General features: G+C 43.9%; 2 protein-coding genes across 4 annotated transcripts in view; both read left to right on the top strand.

Moving 5' to 3' along the window:
- The window catches only part of si:ch211-149e23.4, a 105722-nt gene extending 97100 nt beyond the window's left edge, over positions 1-8622 (top strand). The window contains exons 9-20 of one of the 3 annotated variants that reach the window (XM_021587951.2): positions 394-687; positions 817-973; positions 2515-2684; positions 3003-3290; positions 3435-3604; positions 3726-3885; positions 4201-4485; positions 4974-5136; positions 5888-6093; positions 6250-6325; positions 7600-7633; positions 7827-8622. In XM_021587951.2, the coding sequence (XP_021443626.2) occupies positions 394-687; positions 817-973; positions 2515-2684; positions 3003-3290; positions 3435-3604; positions 3726-3885; positions 4201-4485; positions 4974-5136; positions 5888-6093; positions 6250-6325; positions 7600-7633; positions 7827-7988 (2165 nt within the window). In that variant the 3' untranslated portion in view covers positions 7989-8622. Of the gene's footprint in view, positions 1-393; positions 688-816; positions 974-2514; positions 2685-3002; positions 3291-3434; positions 3605-3722; positions 3886-4200; positions 4486-4973; positions 5137-5887; positions 6094-6249; positions 6326-7599; positions 7634-7826 lie in introns of all 3 variants that reach the window. The other 2 variants (XM_021587950.2, XM_021587952.2) reach the window with 2 other exon arrangements.
- A 1871-nt stretch (positions 8623-10493) lies between these two features.
- Positions 10494-16518, top strand: part of LOC110507121 (dynein heavy chain domain-containing protein 1) — a 48550-nt gene continuing 42525 nt past the window's right edge. Inside the window, exons 1-14 of the mRNA XM_036964640.1 lie at positions 10494-11409; positions 11540-11728; positions 11850-12053; positions 12260-12370; positions 12665-12821; positions 13014-13265; positions 13476-13619; positions 13806-13938; positions 14146-14381; positions 14511-14754; positions 15004-15161; positions 15280-15405; positions 15574-15850; positions 15938-16065. Of these exons, the coding sequence (XP_036820535.1) occupies positions 11000-11409; positions 11540-11728; positions 11850-12053; positions 12260-12370; positions 12665-12821; positions 13014-13265; positions 13476-13619; positions 13806-13938; positions 14146-14381; positions 14511-14754; positions 15004-15161; positions 15280-15405; positions 15574-15850; positions 15938-16065 (2769 nt within the window). The 5' untranslated portion in view covers positions 10494-10999. The remainder of the gene's footprint in view (positions 11410-11539; positions 11729-11849; positions 12054-12259; positions 12371-12664; positions 12822-13013; positions 13266-13475; positions 13620-13805; positions 13939-14145; positions 14382-14510; positions 14755-15003; positions 15162-15279; positions 15406-15573; positions 15851-15937; positions 16066-16518) is intronic.

Genomic DNA, 16518 nt, shown 5'->3' with positions numbered 1-16518 from the left:
AATGTCCTCCCTTATCCACATGTGGTAGTATCAAAGTGTCTTTGACAATCGGCATTAGAGTGATGTTTTTCTATATGCGCAGTCAGTCTGTACTGAGATGCGTGATATAGGGTGCTGCTACGTCCCAAATGGCACCCTATTCCCTATATAGTGCACTACTTTTAACCAGAGCCCAAATGGCACCCTACAGGGTACCATTTGGGATGCAAACATACAGTAGTCCTCTCAGAGTTAGCACTCTCCTCCTAAAACATAATGGCAGCCTTGTGTTTATCTTTCATAAATCTATCCTTTCACTTCAGCCTTCTCAAAAATATAAACCACAGCCCTAGAGGCCCAGACATTTGATTTAGGACTGTTGTATGTAAAAGTATAATTTCTCTCTGCCTGCAGTGGCTCCCAATGTGACCATTGAGACATACCTGGTTCTAGAGGAAGGGGAGAAGTTCTGGGTGGTCACCTGTGGTGCGGCCGGAGGGCGACCCCGAGCTGACATCACCCTGGTGCTGCCCAATCAGGAGGTCAGTTCCATGCTACAGAAGGAGGTTGTCATGGATGCAGCAGACACATGGGTCAGGTCATACCGCTTCCCAGCTGAGCTTCATGAAGGGGAAAACATCACCTGCCTGTTTGACCACCCCAAGTTCCCACACGGAGAGCTTCGGACCGTCACTTTGCCGGCATTCTGTGAGTACTTCACAAGTTATAATTGAGGACTTGGAGCCAAAAGTATGGTTTTAGGGGAATGCTTTTCATTTACTCTACTTAATAACAGACTCTGTGTTGGATCTTGTGTTTTAACTTCCTATTGTGTAGCTCTGTCTGCTGTTCGGCTGCAGAACCCAGGGTTGGCAGACAGCAGCAACAAGAGCCAGGCTGTAGAGTCAGTGGTTCTGGAGGAAGGACAGAGCAAAACCACCATCGGGCTAGAGGTCATTGGGGATGTACCACGTTACAGTATAGTATGCACCAAGTAAGAATACCTGTATTACCATAATTATCATAATACAGACAAGATGTCTGTTGATCTTGATTGTAACTTCTGTTCATCTCAAATAAAGGACAACATTACCATGAAGGAACTGCTGTGATAATCTTATTGGTCAGGGTACAGTTACAAAAAACAAAGTTTGCTATTAGGTTTTGCTTTCTAGCAATTTCATTAATTTATGCTATTCTTACTATACTAGTGTTTGCATCACTAACACAGGGGTGAACATTGTGTCTGGCAGCTGTGGTGAGAGGTTCGGTTGAAAACCACAGGTGATAGACAGGCACTAGACACATCCTGCACATTTGTTTAGAAGCATCCAGCTGCAGTTTGTGCGGGTTGACACCGCTAGTTGTGCGAACCTCAAAGCGCATGCGTCTCAAATGTTATGCAAGTGCAACCTGTAACTAGACGTTTGTTGTAGGAAAACTAGCTCAGGGGCAGCGGTCCAAACACTTAAAAGACACGTTGTATGCCCTTGGGGGAATCCCCATCGCCATCTTGGCGGGCGGTCCAAATGATTAGCCAAGCAAGGGAAATTTGCAACGTAAGCCCCTCAGCCCTTGTTTTTAGTCGAGTTTGCGAGTGTACAATTATGTTCACTTCGGGACCTTAAACTCCCAATAATTAAATTCGCCAAGATTGTACATACGCTAAGAAGTCTGCCAAAAAGTAAAGCCTCCACGACAATATGGAGTCAATATACAAGTGTAAAAACAAATGTAAACAAGTTAAACAATTGTGCTACTAATGCACATGATGGCAAAAAAACACGTCTCGTAAAAGTAATGTTTTTGTTTGGTTAGCTTTTGGAAATTGTAGCTAGTTAAGCAGGCTAACGTTATTTGGCTAATTTATTTAATTGCTATCATACAGTAGGCGTATATTAATAATTATATATTTAATGTAAGTAGACATGCAATAATAATTGACTGTAGCGCATATAAAGCACCCACAAGCTAGCCACCGGTGGCTGAAAACGCAATCATCGAGGGATGAACGAGTGTTACATTTCCGGGCAAGGGCGGTCCATTTAAAAGTCCTTCCTCGCCCTGCAAGTGTGTATTCGTAAGACGTCATGGTATGTCATCAGAAGTGCACTTAATTTGAGAGGATAGGGTGTGTCTTTTAAGTGTTTGGACTATTGTCCTGGTCTTTATGTTGACCACTGTTGCTTATGTACCTAGCTAGCTAGCACACGTTAGTTAGGTAGTACCTATCTTCTAATTCTAAATGTAATTTCACCACCCGTGATGTTGGTGTAGGTAACGCACCATCCTCTCTGACACCATTCGACATCCTATCTGAGCTTGTATCTCACAGCGTTTGTGGCGTGAGAAGATACTGTATCTGCTGAAGCCAGACGCTTTGGATTTCTAAAAAATCTACTTTGAATAGCAACAATCACCATGTTGGTGACATTATCCCCGGATCTAACTATCTGAGAACCAAAGCTCTTCGAGCTGCTGCTCTTCTGCCTTTGGAGAGTGGCTAACAGTGTATTGTCTTGTGTTGTCTCCTAGAGAAGAGCAGTCTCTCCCTGAGGGTGTGGCAGTATTTGGCAGTGCTCTAACCCTGCAGGGTCCTGTCGAGCTCTACCATGCAGGGCTGTATGAGTGTGAGGCCTCCTACTACAGCCACAGGGCATCTGTACTGCTGGACATTACCGTTAACCCACATGTCAAGCAGCCTGGTACGAGCAGAGCCTTGTCTACATATCATAGGTTACGTCCCAAATGGCACCCTGTTCCTGATATAGTGCCTATGGGCCCTGGTAAAATGTTTGGGATGTAGACTACATATAATTTGGGATGCAGACTAAATATCATCTTCATAATTTGATAACTGGTAGCCATATCTGTCAGTCTACAATTCGTAGCGAGCCAGCATATGTTAATACAAGTGACTTCTATCATAAATATTGTTAGTTTAAATCAGTTTTTCTTTTCCTGCAAACTGTAGAGTTAAGTGATTAGCATGTTTACAGCCCTTTCTCCTCTCTGTGTGCTAGTGACTGTTCCTCCCAGCATAAGGATTGATGTCCAGGATAGACTGGGTGACAGATTCATTGAGTGCCTGGCTGCAGACTCCGTCCCTGTTGCCAATGTGTCCTGGGTTCTACCTGAGGGTGTGTCTGGGCCCTCCTGGTCCAGTCTCACATCCCATAATGGAACCTATTCTGTCAGCAGTGTGTTAGTGCTGCCTGCCTGCTCAGCCCAGGAGCTCAATATGGAGTGTGTGATAGATCATACTGTGTTTGTGTTGCCAGAGAGAAGACAGATAACACTCCCTGTGTGTGGTATGTTCAACAAATCATCAAACACCATCAATTAAAGCGCTAGTGTTAAAATAAAATATTTACAAGGAGAACATGTATCCTATATCTGTTATTTTATTTACATTGAGAACATGTATCCTATATCGCTGTTCTATCTACATGCAGCTCCTCCTAACATCACCATCCAATCCAGCTCTGAGTGGGAGGAAGATGTAGCATACACACTGGTGCAGTGCACTGTGGACAATGTTGGACCTGCTGCCACCATCTCCTGGAGTCTTGGAGACTGGGACAGTGACAATAGTACCAGTCAGCTCATGGAGGTGCAGGAGCAGGTAAAGGGAGAAAACAAATGAAAGGGTGCTTGGAACCGTGAAATAGATACAGCAAAAAATGTAAAATTCTGGCACTCATTTGGATATTATTTGCACGCTCTGTCATATGTTTCGCTAGCAGGTTCACAGGCAGCCTGAGCTCCATGCCAATGGCTCTGTGACGGTCCGTAGTGTGTTGAGGTTCCCCACTTCCATGTTCTCTGGTCAGAATGTCACCTGTGTGGTGGATCACCTGGGTCTTGAGAAGCCAGAGAGAACAGGGATACTGCTGCGTGGACTGGGTAATTTACTTTATGACTTGTAGCTACCATGTATCTCCACCAGTAGAGGCTGCTAAGGGGATGATGGCACATAATAATGTCTGGAATGGTATCAAACACATCAAGCATGTGGTTGATAACATTCCAGACATTATTATGAGCCGTCATCGCCTCCACTGATCTACACAATAAGTTATGCGTCCCCAATGACACCCTATTCCCCCTCTAGGCCCTGGTCAAAGTAATGCACTATAAAGGGAATAGGGTGCCATTTCGGTAAGCATCCATTGTATCCAACCTCCACACACTGTCACTCTCTCTCCGTCCCTCCCTCAGAGTCCCCTGTGATGCGTGTTTTTGTTGGGAGGCAGAGGGGATCTCCTCTGTGGCTGGCTGTATGTGAGTACAGAGGGGACAGGCTCGGAGCACACCTCTCTTGGGTTCTACCTGACAACGCCACAGGCCACATCTCCTTCCGCTCTGGGTATGAAGGAGTGAGAGTGCTAACCAACCTCACCTATGAGTTTTCACTGGCCCTCCACGAGGGACAGGACCTGATCTGTCTCATTCAAAATCACCATGGACTAAAGGAGAGGAGGACAGTCCATGTCCCCAAATACTGTAAGTGTAATAGGGAATAGATAGACAGAGATGAGATGTATAAAGCTCCCAACACCACAAATGATATACTTGTCATACTACACATACATTCTGTATACTCTTAGAGAAAAGAGTTCCAAAAGGGTTCTTCAGCTGTCCCCATAGGAGAAGCCTTTATTTTATTTTATTCCAGGTAGAACTCTTTTTGGTTTCTCTGGAAAGGTTTGTTCATGGAACCCAAAGTTTATTTTTACCTGGAACCAAAAGGGTTCTTCAAAGGGTTCTCCTATGGGGACAGTAAATAAATATTTTAGGTTCTAGATGGCACCTTTTTTCTACGAGTATACAATTCTGTCATGACATTCTTTGAGCTACAGTACTTACCAGGCATGCCAAGCTCCAACCTCCTGTTCAACATTTAACTGCAACTACCTGTCTATTGACTGTATGTATCATGGGAGTGATTTGTTTTTTGCCCCCTGTTGACCACTTCTCCTTCCCCTTCTTAGACATCTCATCTGTCAGAGTACTCAATCAAACTACTCCCCTGTACAAACCTTATGGAGACGAGTCCGTTATACATCGAATGTCCCTAAAGGAGAATTTCCACAACCAGAGGATCCTGCTCAAAGTCTATGGCAGTGTGCCAACTTATAGCCTTACCTGTCAGAGGTAGTAGACTCTTTGCTAGACTCTCTTTTACTACTATGTTCCATTCCTACAACTTCTAAACTGTGGAGGTTGAGTGAGAGAGCTACAGAAGGATGGAAGACAGAGTAAGGCAGGGCCCTGTCTGTGATAATATTACCACTACACAGGGGCGGTCATTTGTACGAACATTGTTCTCGTCCAGATGGAAGTTCTCATTTGTATTGTTTTATGAGAGCTTTTTACTAGATAGTCAAATACGTGCAGTGTCGTAAAGCTGCTATTATGTCTTATTAAGATACTATCAGGACTTCTGTGCTGTGGGGCCCGGGGAAGGTTGTCCTGACTGGCAGGCCATGCGGTAGGTTCCACTAAAGAACCCTTTTATCAGGGACAATGAGTGACTTATGAAGCAGTATATCTTCAGAGGTCCTGACACTCTCCTGCCCCCCCATGCTCAGACTCGTATAAATTGTGTTAGGAGTTATTCTGTCAAGCTATTCTGGGCAAAGCTGTGTTCATTTCTGCTAAGGTGGATGATAGTTACTTAGGTATACACCTAAGTATACATACGAAATACAATGTCTCATTAGATTATCACTCAATGTAGCAGTTTTTTTTTAATGACTAAAAAGTGTTGTGGTAGCAATTTTCCACCTTCCACGCTTATCTTATTCTCTCTTCATGACTGTCGTCTTTGCCACTTAGATGATAAACAGATCAGACAAACGTGTGTACTATGTAATGACTTTCTGTGTCCTGCTGCGTGTTGAAGAAATGATGGCACATTGGTCCAGATGGATGGTCGGGCTCTGTTGTTCCATTCAGAGGTCACGGAGCGGGAGGCGGGCCTCTACACCTGCCAAGCCTCTTTCTACCACCATCAGGCCTCGGTCCTCATTCAAGTGGAGGTCACCAGTGAAGATAAACAGCTCAGTGAGTGTACACTCACCTTATCATGCATCAGTGAAACAACAATATGTAAGATATTTCAATGCTTACTGGTGAACATCCAAAAATGATTGGCATACTGTAATTTTTCCATTATTTGAATTTACTTCCATTTACAACAGGTGTTCCATTCCATTTACTTCCATTTTGTGTTACCTGATGTCTTTCTCCTGTGTGTTTGTGCAGTGATTGTCTTCATCGTCTGTTTCTCCTCGGCTGCAGCCATCACGATCCTCCTCATCGTCACTCTGTGTGTTTTCTGGTGAGTCGATCAGTACGAAGGCCTCCTGCAGGTGACAGACAGACAAACAGCAACTCAGCAGGTGACATGTTTACAGGTAGCACTCCGGCAACCATCATGTTGGCAGATGACAAACAGGAAACCAGGTCTGTGCGTCTGATGGTTACTACAGCTTAGCATGACCAAAGTAGCACAGAGCTATTCACAAACAGGATGCTCTGTGGCTGGAGCAGACGGGTACATCTGCCACCACAGCTCTGCCACACAACTCACACAGTCTGATTCTTTCTGTCTCTGTGGTTAAGACAACAGATTTATTTTTGGTTTAACGTTATCATAGGGCTTAACTCTGAGTGACTACTCTGGAAGTAAGAAAAGCTATTCAAAAACTTCACAGCTGGAGAATTTATATTGTAATTCAACCCCAGTCACAATGCTTGGAATGAGAACTGCATAAAGCTGTCATCTCTTGTTTCTGTCATTGGATTGGATCGGATCAGATAATTAGACAGGTGTGTCAATACCACAGTGTTTGGATACACTTTGGGATCCCAAATGTCTCTAAAATCATCTGATAACTCTCCCACAGGGCTCTGGTCAAAAGTAGTGCATTGTGTAGGGATTAGGGTACCATTTGGGATGCAGACTAAGTTCCCTTTTGTCTGGACTCGTGTGAAAAGGGATGGTAAATATATAGACACAGACACACAGACTCCACTTCCGTGTTAGTTCAGAGGCTGATTCATTGTGTCAGTACATTTGGTCAAGGTGCCATTGGTGCGATGAGCATCACTGTCCCATTATCCATGGTTCCTATGGGAAGGTCCCGTCAGGCTAATTTGGGAAGGTCAGTCAGTCGACAGACGTACACAGAGAACCTGACTCCCCAGGAGAATAGCTATTCCGGGATTTGCATCTTCCCGGTCGCAAACACTAGGAACACTTTTTGAAAGGAGCAGGTTTTCATTGGCCTGGTTGGTGTCATAGGGATCATGATGGATGAGGAGAGCTACTGCTTCTAACATCAGAGAGATCAATGATGATGTCACCATCATTCTGCTTATATATTCCTGTCACATAATGCATTCACAGTTCACACACTCAGTGGCTCAGTGGAAGTCTGTTCACTCATACAAGGGGTGCCGTTTGGCCATACAGGTAAGTTTGGCTGTACAACTTTCTTAGTGAGAATGATACCCAGCTATATAAAAACATCAAAATAATTTGACAATTTTAAATGCTGTCTGTCTGCCACTGCAACACAACTGAAAATGTATTGTTAATTTGTTTTGCAGCAAAAGAAATGAAGGAGACCGCCTAGCATCTAAGGTTAGTATCAATCTTTCTTGCAATTTTTCTCGAGCTCTCAAAAAAACATTATGCATTCTTTGAATTATTGAGAATGGTCCTCTTCCCTTCATTCATCTATTCTTGTAGCTTCTATCCATAGGTCTTTATTCAACATTTGAATGTGCTTTGTACCCCTGTCTACTATCTTCTCTGGTCACTGAACTCCTGTAAGAAGCGGGAGTCGCTGGCACCCTTGACCTCTCTGACCCAGGAACTGTGCTCTCCAGAGCTGAAGAAGGGAAAGACAGCAGTGACAGTACCAGGAGGACGAGGCCAGGAGTACAACCAGCTGCTCAGCTACTCTATTGTCATTGATGCCAGATCCACTGTGTAAATGACAGGGTGTGTCCCTACTGGCACACTATTACCTATATAGAGCACTACTTGTGCACGGTATATGGGATAGGGTGCCATTTGAGACTGAATTATTTTATTTGCCAGTTAAAAAAACACAAACTCACAGTACATGCATTTAAAAAACTTGACCGGGATATCAGAGACTTTTGGTCCCTAAATTCCATGGTGCAAAAACATTACAACATTACATAGATACAGATACATTACATAGATGGACTCATGACATGGATCAACTTTTTTTCTTTTTTCAATTTCTCGATCATTAGCCAGATTTTGACTTTAGACACAACCACAGGCTTCTACTATATGTTAGAGTCCACTCTACAGTATCCTGAATCGCTCTTACGTCACATAATGCATTCGTCACATAATGCTTCTCCTAATGCCAAGTCATTAAAATGCATTATTTTGTGAATTTTTCATCATTTTTAGTTTTGTTTATTGGTGTATTTCATGCATTGGTGTTTTAAATAATTGTAATGTGTTGTAAAACTCATAGAAATTATGTTGAGGGTAGCTTCTATTTGTTTGACTGTTTTGTATTATGTATCATTTTGGTTATCTAATGTTGTAAAATCTGGAGCATTATCAATAAAAGTAGTGTAAATGTGTATCTTGTTGTTAAACCTGCTTTGTTTTACAGGTTTAAGACTAAATTAATTGACACAAGTGTGTGCACGTACATACACACATATTCTTGTATAACTAAACTTGTGTGGTCACACAATTCAGTCCCACTCAAAGTCCTATTTTCCAGAACCCCTAAACTTGAACCTTTACCCCAAAACCTAATCTAGCTCCTGAACGAACCTAACTCTAACCGTAACCCTAAAACCCCTAGAAATAGCATTTGACCATATGGGGACTAACAAAATGTCCCCTAGTTGGTACATTTTTGGTTGTTTACTATTCTTGTGGGGACTTCTGGTCCGCACAAGTATAGTTAAACACGTCCAGACACACACACAGTTAGAATGAATTTCTTTGCACTAACCCTGATTGTGTCATGGAAATAAGACACTACTAATAGAGCTCACCTCATCACTTGCAGAAGAGCAGTAAAATGTATTCTCACCCGAGAGAAAAAAGTAAATCAGGTTGGATCAGGTTTTGCAACATTTTAATACAGACCTTGCTGTAATGAATTTAATATAAATGTGTGATTTGGCAATTTTAGTGTATTTTTCTTAACCAAAACTGTGGCAATTAACTCAATTGCCCTAGGGTTATACTACTCTGTTAGTGAATAATGCATTTTAAATTCTGGTACAGGGTTAGTCCATGTTAAATTGTGTAAATTGAAGTTAATTAAAATGCGTACGTCCTTATTATAGTGACTGCCAGGTTATGTATGATATAAAAACCAGTGGACCCTTTTTGTCCTGTGAGTTCAACATTAGTTATCAAAGTCTGCACAAACTTGGATTATGAAAGCATCACAAATATTTCTGACTCTCTCTCTCCAATTCATTTTGCTTTAATGGCATGATGTAACAATGTACACTACCGTTCAAATGTTTTGGGTCACTTAGAGCCTGTAATCGAACCCACAAATGCTGATGCTCCAGATACTCAACATGTCTGTTGGCCAGTTTTATTGCTTCTTTAATCAGAAATAGAGTTTTCCGCTATGCAAAAGGGTTTTCTAATGATCAATTAGCCTTTTAAAATGATAAACTTGGATTAGCTAACACAACGTGCCGTTGGAACACAGGAGTGATGGTTGCTGCTGTACGACTAAGTAGATATTCCATAGAAATATTCCATCAGGATTTCCAGCTACAATAGTCATTTACAACACTAACACTGTCTACACTGTATTTCTGATCAATTTTACGTTATTTTTATGGACAAAAAATGTGCTTTTCTTTCAAAAACAAGGACCCCAAACTTTTGAAAGGTGGTGTACATATTGCCAAAGCTTACTTTGGAGATTTACAATATTAACGTAATTAAAATAATAATCAATATTGTCAATGGAACAACCATATATTGACCAATAACAATAAGTATAGAGGACATGTGCAGGTTGGTTGGTCTGTCAGACACTGTCCCTCATTTTATTGCAGGCAGCAATGTAGTGCGCTGCCAACCCACAGCTCTCTGCATCCTCCCCCAACAGGATGGGTAGCATATTCTCATCAGAGAAGAAATAACACTCTCTAATTGCTTTTTGTGTGTTTTTTCTCATGAAATGCAGCTCTGTCTCAGGTTCTGCTGTGGTGCAGTGGTTACACAGCCTTTCATCTACAGGGAGCCAGGTTTTCCTGTGTCTATTATGAGCATTTATTAATGTATGGACAAAAACAAAATGTCACACTCCTGGCAGTTTCTCCAATAACTAATGTTGCATCTTCTAGCGCTCCCTTGTGGAACATACGAGATCCCACAATATGGGCCATAAACGTTGACGTTGCGTCCCATGTAACTATGGGAACGAGACCTGCTGATATTTTGCAGTGGATCAATTTCACGATACAGGTGAGAACGTTTGAAAAGTTAGATAGGAAAAGGGCTAACTAGCTTTATTAACTATCTAAATGTACACGTATATACATGCAAGGTATCTTAGATTGCTAGCTACCTTCCAACTTTTTCCCCCATAAAATCAACTTTTACACGCATTGATTTTTTTGCATTCGAGTCATCATTGCTAACGGTAACGCTTGCTAACTAACAGGTAGCAATGCTGTCAAGAGGTATTTCCTGTTTTTGTATCTTCTCTAATATCTTATCGTGCCCCCCAAAAAATTCAGCTGTCAAAGATAATGGAGGCCACGACTAAGTTTCTAGCCTTAACTATATTTTATCTGCACAATCTGGCATCCCTTTAAATGAGAGGTTGTGCTCTTTTCCTCATTTATGGCAGGAATTCTTGGGAGTTTTTTTTTCCAGAGTTGGGCTCAACAGAGGAAGATGATCTTAGCAAATAGTCGCTAAAGCTTGGAGTTTTGTGGCAGAACTAATGATACAAAACAACCTACAATTATGCCTGCTCCAAAAAGAGATAGTCAACACAGGACCCGTGCAAGAGGCATAGCAAGGCCAAGGGATGGTTCCCTGGATCACAGAGGGAGGAAAAATGACTCTATCCCAGCAGCAAATGTGGCCTCTGTTCTCTCACTACCACCACTGAAGTCTCAGGAGCACCATGCCTCCTCACCAGCCTTCATGTATGAGCCCCAGCCAGGTCGAGCCCTTAGCACTGGAAACCTCTCCCCTGCTCCCACTCCTCTGTCCATGGTGGAGCTCCCTCACCTCGTGGCAGAGGTGGGTCCTGAGCTGGCCATGAGGGAGTCACTGTGGATGGAGGGACCTTGTCTGATCGCTTCAGCGTTGGGGACTGATATCCCTGTCAAAGCTACTCAGGTGTCATTTGAGGAATCTGCTCTGGACAGGTAGGTTAAGCAGTGAGCATGTGTGTTTGCTGCTTCATTTCACTCGTGTTCAAATGTGACATTGGTCTTTAAAAAAAATAAAAAGCACATTCAGATAGCACATTTAGTAGTGTGTCCATTGTTGATTCAGCTTTACAGATCATGGAGACGTGTCCCAGGTAAAGATTGCTGATCAAGACAAGGAGACAGAAGACAGAAAAGATGCCAAGCACAGAGAGCCTCTGACTGGCACAGAGGTGGTGGAAATCTTTGCAAAGAAAAGACATCTGGGAAAGCTTCAGTTTTTCCACTTGCAAGCTGTGAACAATGGCCCATTCAGGTAGTGAACACCATAGCCAAGGTCATAGTGTAATAACAGTGTCTTTGCCAGTCTTCTGTAGCATTCACACTATTTTGCAGATACAATTTGTTCATTGGATGTGTTTTCTTTTTTTTTGTAGACCGTATGACCTTCGTGTGGTCCCCCCCAATAGAGCAGGCACTGAGCACTTCATCTTCTCCCCCTCCTCTGTGCTGCATGTGCAGGATGGATGCAGTGCTGGGCTCCTTTCTCTGGCAGAGTGGCATCGGGAGGCCATGCTGTGGAGAGCCTTGCAGGATATCCCATTTTTCAGGGACTATTTACTTCGTAAGGCATTCATCAGGTAGGCTACGATTGCATTCCATATGGCACCCTAGTCCCTCCCTTCAGTGCACTACATTTGACCAGGGCTCATAGGGGACAGACTTTGGAACACATCTTAACTGTCCACATGTATTGTATCATGTCACTTTTTTGGCGAGTTGCAATTCTCTCTCTTCATTAAAACTATTTTCTTTGTCAACTTTATGTTGCTGTTGCGTGTCACAGGTGGCATAGAAGCGTGTGTAAGATCACTCTGCAGAGGAAGGGTGAAGTACTGCATGGCCTGCTACTCATGGCTGTACCCCAGTTCAGAGACGCTCTCTTTCAATTCTCCAGGTATTCTGCATCACATTATTGTTGCATCCCGAATGACATCCTATTCCCTATTTCGTGCACTACTTTTGACCAGTGCCCATGGCAGAGCCCATGGCTCTGGTCAAAATAAATGCACTATATAGAAATAGGGTGCCATTTGGGATGCAGACAATAGTGTTGTACATCAACATTACAGTCACATGCACATGGGACCTTATTGTTAATTTTGGTCCATGATTAACATTGAAATTGTTTTTTTATTTATTTATGTTGAAATGCACACAGTGTTAAATACTTTTTTGTTGCTGTTTTCAGACTGATTGAAGAACTGAAAGGGGTTCATTGGTTGCCACAGGATGAATGCAAGACCTACACCCTTCTGGACTTCCAGAATGCCCTCATGAAAAATAACCAGGAGTGCCGCAGGCTTCTTGAGATATTCTTGCAGTATCGTGCTCTCATCCTCAACATGGTTTGTAACTACTATTCTTATCCTTAGACAGAGGAACGCAAATTGACTGCTAGGCCTGACACAGCCAAGAGCTTGGCCTGTTGGCCTCCATCCCTCTCTCTAAAGTGTGTTTGTGTGTGGATATCGGAGGGGTTTGGTACAGCAGAAGACACATTTCCATCTCATATAGATTAATAAAAGACGTTCTTCCAGGTCCAGGAGGACAGCTATGGGGCTCACCAGGAGCTGCAGTTGCGTGTTGAACGCTCCCAGCTTAGCCAGCGCAGCCAGCCCCTGTACCTCCAGCTGGGTCATCTGAGGGACCTGAGGAAGGAGCTGGGCCGAGCAGAGTACGTCCTGCAGCAGCTGGGAAATATGGCCGCCCTGGCCGATCATATGATTGTGCAGGGTATCGTCACAATCGCCCATCGAGAGGTCACTTCTTTCCTCAACAACGTCATGAAGGTGAAGAGAAAGAAGAGCATGAAATAACACAATGGTTGCATCCCAAATGGCACAGTTTTCCATATATAGTGCACTACTTTTGACTAGGGCCCATGGTACAAGTAGTGGATCATGTAGGGAATATGGTGACATTTGGGACTCGCATCATCATGTTAATGAAAGTTTTGCTGGTAATGGTATTGATATTTTTGATTCCATGTTTCTCGATAGAGAGTGCAGCCACAGCAGGGGAGTCTGTTCCAAGCAGAGCTGATATTCGGAGCAGATGGTCAGCCAACTCTGTTCCCACCCATGCACTTGTTCCAGGAGGTGCTGCGAGGGGCACTGCTGTCAGTCGCAAACTCTGCCCTTCAGGTGAGATCATTCAATTAACCACACACTGGGATGGGTTCTGGTCAAAAGTGGTGCACTATATAGGGAATAGGGTGCCATTTGGGATGCAGACATTCAATTAGGTCAAGGTTGTGATTAACTCGGCACAGAATTCCCAGTTATGTGTCCCAGCGAGTCTTACATACTAATGTGGTTTTGCTCTTGTAGGTATTTGACACTTGTAGTTACTGTCTTGATGCCAAGGAGAGTGTGTCTGCCAGCACCTCCCTCACCAGTGCTGCTCAGGAGCTAAGCCCTGACCTGAGCCTGGCCTGTACCAGTGGAACTAATTGTATCACAGGTAATGCTGAACAGGACGGGAGATTATTTTATCTTCCCAGTTGTACCACAGTCCATCATTTGATAAAAGATGTTGTTCATCCCATAACAGGGATCACCCAGGAAAAATGTCTAATTCATGGTAAACACAAGTTGAAGCACAAAAAACAGGCAGAGATATATATTTTCTTACGCTCATCGCCTGTGTTTGTATGTGCATGGTTCTCAGCTTTTGGGGAGAAGGACAGTGAGCCGACTGGTGTCAGCAGCTTCTCCTCCAAGCGGGAGCCTCATTGTGTTCTATCAGCTCCCAGGCTGGTGCTGCCCAAGCTGACCCCTCTGATGGTCCAGGGCCAGAGGCTGAGAGGGCAGTACTACCCCCTGTCCAGTAAACAGCTGGAATGGCAGCTCAGCCTCAATGCTGGGGCTAAGGAGGTCCAGAGAGAGCAAGCCAGGATCACACAGGTCATTCACACTTTTTGCCATCCATCTGAATGGATCCCTGAAAAGCTCTACAACGATGCACTCACTATCCTTTCATCATGTTTGGTTTCTGAATAATGGATTGTTTGTTGATTCTCCCTTGACCCACAGGAGGCTGGGCTTGAGATCCAGCAGCTGTGTGAGGGACTCTCCTGGTTGGTTGACATTCATCTGTTTACCAGCCAATGGAGTCCAGCTTCTCTGGAGACCTTGAGGGGCATGCCTGCCTTACGCTACGAGGAGCACATTCAGAAGGTGCGCTTCTGGACTGACAGGGTGCGCACAGTGCCCCCCTCTCTCACTACCTCCAACAAGCTGCTCATCGTCACCTGCTCCCACATCCAGGAGAAGATAGGTGTGTGGGTGTGGTTGTTTGTGGGTGTACTGGTGTTTTTTGGTTGCATGTGCTACGTGACTTTAGGCCAACTTAGTTACTGCATGTGTGTGACGTGCGTACGAGTGTGTGACAGTGTTTTACTGGTATGACTGGGGACCTTTTGTTATGATTGTGCGGCCCTGCGCATCGGCCCTAGTCAAAGTAGGGCCCTGAATAGGGTGCCATTTGGGAAGAATCCTGAATGTGTGGTTTTGTTTCTCCATGCAGGGCCTCTGTTGAACTCCATAGAGGAGGATGTGTTGACTCTGTTGAATGAGGAGCTGAAGCTGCGCTCAGAGAACTTGATATTAGAACTGAAGAGAGCTGTGGAAGGTCTTAGGGTCGAACCCACAGATTTCAACGACTTCACCCACTATGCCAGCATGGTATTGCCTACACATGCACCTTTCTGTAGTTATTGCTGTGCATAGTCATCTAATAATTATTTTCTTCCTTTAATCAATAGTGTATATTTTATCGACCCCATTGGATTTCTTCCCTCAGGTGAAACGCTGTGCGAAATTGTCTGATGACATGCAACATCAACTAGAGTACCTACACTCTCTCCAGGAAACCGTTCGAACCAACTACAGACAGATGACACCAGATGAGCTGTTATTGGAGGAACAGGTTTTAAACACATAGCTTTTGATGTCTGAATCATTTCCTTGTACCTATTTTGAGTCATCACAAGAAGAGCTACCTACAGCTATTGTTGTTTTTATTGCTTTATTCACATGGAAATGCACTGCGATATCTAAATGTTGTGTGTTTATCCACCCCTCCCCCTGTATTTAGATGCTGGACCTGTGGGACATTTTTGTTCCTCTCTTGAAGCAGGGAGCAGATACAGTGTGCCAGCGTCTTCCCTCCATGGCTGACACCCTGGACAACACCTTCTCCTCCCTGGCCCACGACCTGGACGAGATGGTGACCAAAGCCACCTCTGGACCATATCTGGACCCCACTCAGAATGCTGCTCAGATGCTCAACAAGCTCAAGATCATGTGCAGACAGGTGTATGCTGTCTCTGCTCGCCTGACAGAGCTCAGCAGGACAAGTAAAAGTCTCAGAGGTGAGATGAGAGAGGGACTGAAGGATGGTGCCTGCCTTGTGTTTACATCGCTCCTTCCTCACTCTCTTATCTGTGTTCCCTCTGTAGGAAACCCTCTGGATTTGACTTTTGTAACCACAGCCAAGCAGAAGATGGAAGCTCGCAAAGGACTGTGGGAGCTGATGACTGTATCCACCTCCCAGATCCAAGAGTGGAGGCTGCTGCTCTTCAGCAAGGTGTCTGTCTGGTTGCTCTATTCTAATAGCCTCTAGGTTGATTAACAACATACTAATACTAATAATAAGTGATAGCAGGAACCTAGTATGCTTATTGAAATAGTAAATGGCGCCGATATAGGGCAGCCGTGCTTCTAGACCCTAGGCAACTTTGCAGTATTGTTTTTTTGTTATTTGTTATTACATACAGCCGGGAATAGCTTTTGCATATCAGAGTGGCGGTAACTCACCAGTATTACGACCAGGAATACAACTCTCCCGAATCGGATCCTTTGTTCGTACCCCCGAGGGCATTTGAACTGATCCCAGAGGCTGATCCAAACACAGCTGGCGGAGAAGAGGTATTCGGAGAGGACTTATAGTCTGACTCAGGAGGCGTGCACACCACCCACTGCTTCTGAGTATATTACTCGCTAATGTTCAGTCCCTGGATAATAAAGTTGACGAGCTCAC

The sequence above is a fragment of the Oncorhynchus mykiss genome, chromosome 27 (genome assembly GCF_013265735.2).
Source record: "Oncorhynchus mykiss isolate Arlee chromosome 27, USDA_OmykA_1.1, whole genome shotgun sequence".
NCBI classification, from domain to species: Eukaryota; Metazoa; Chordata; class Actinopteri; order Salmoniformes; family Salmonidae; genus Oncorhynchus; species Oncorhynchus mykiss.
Note: the sequence above shows the minus strand (reverse complement) of the source record. Positions and strands in the feature narration are given on the sequence as shown.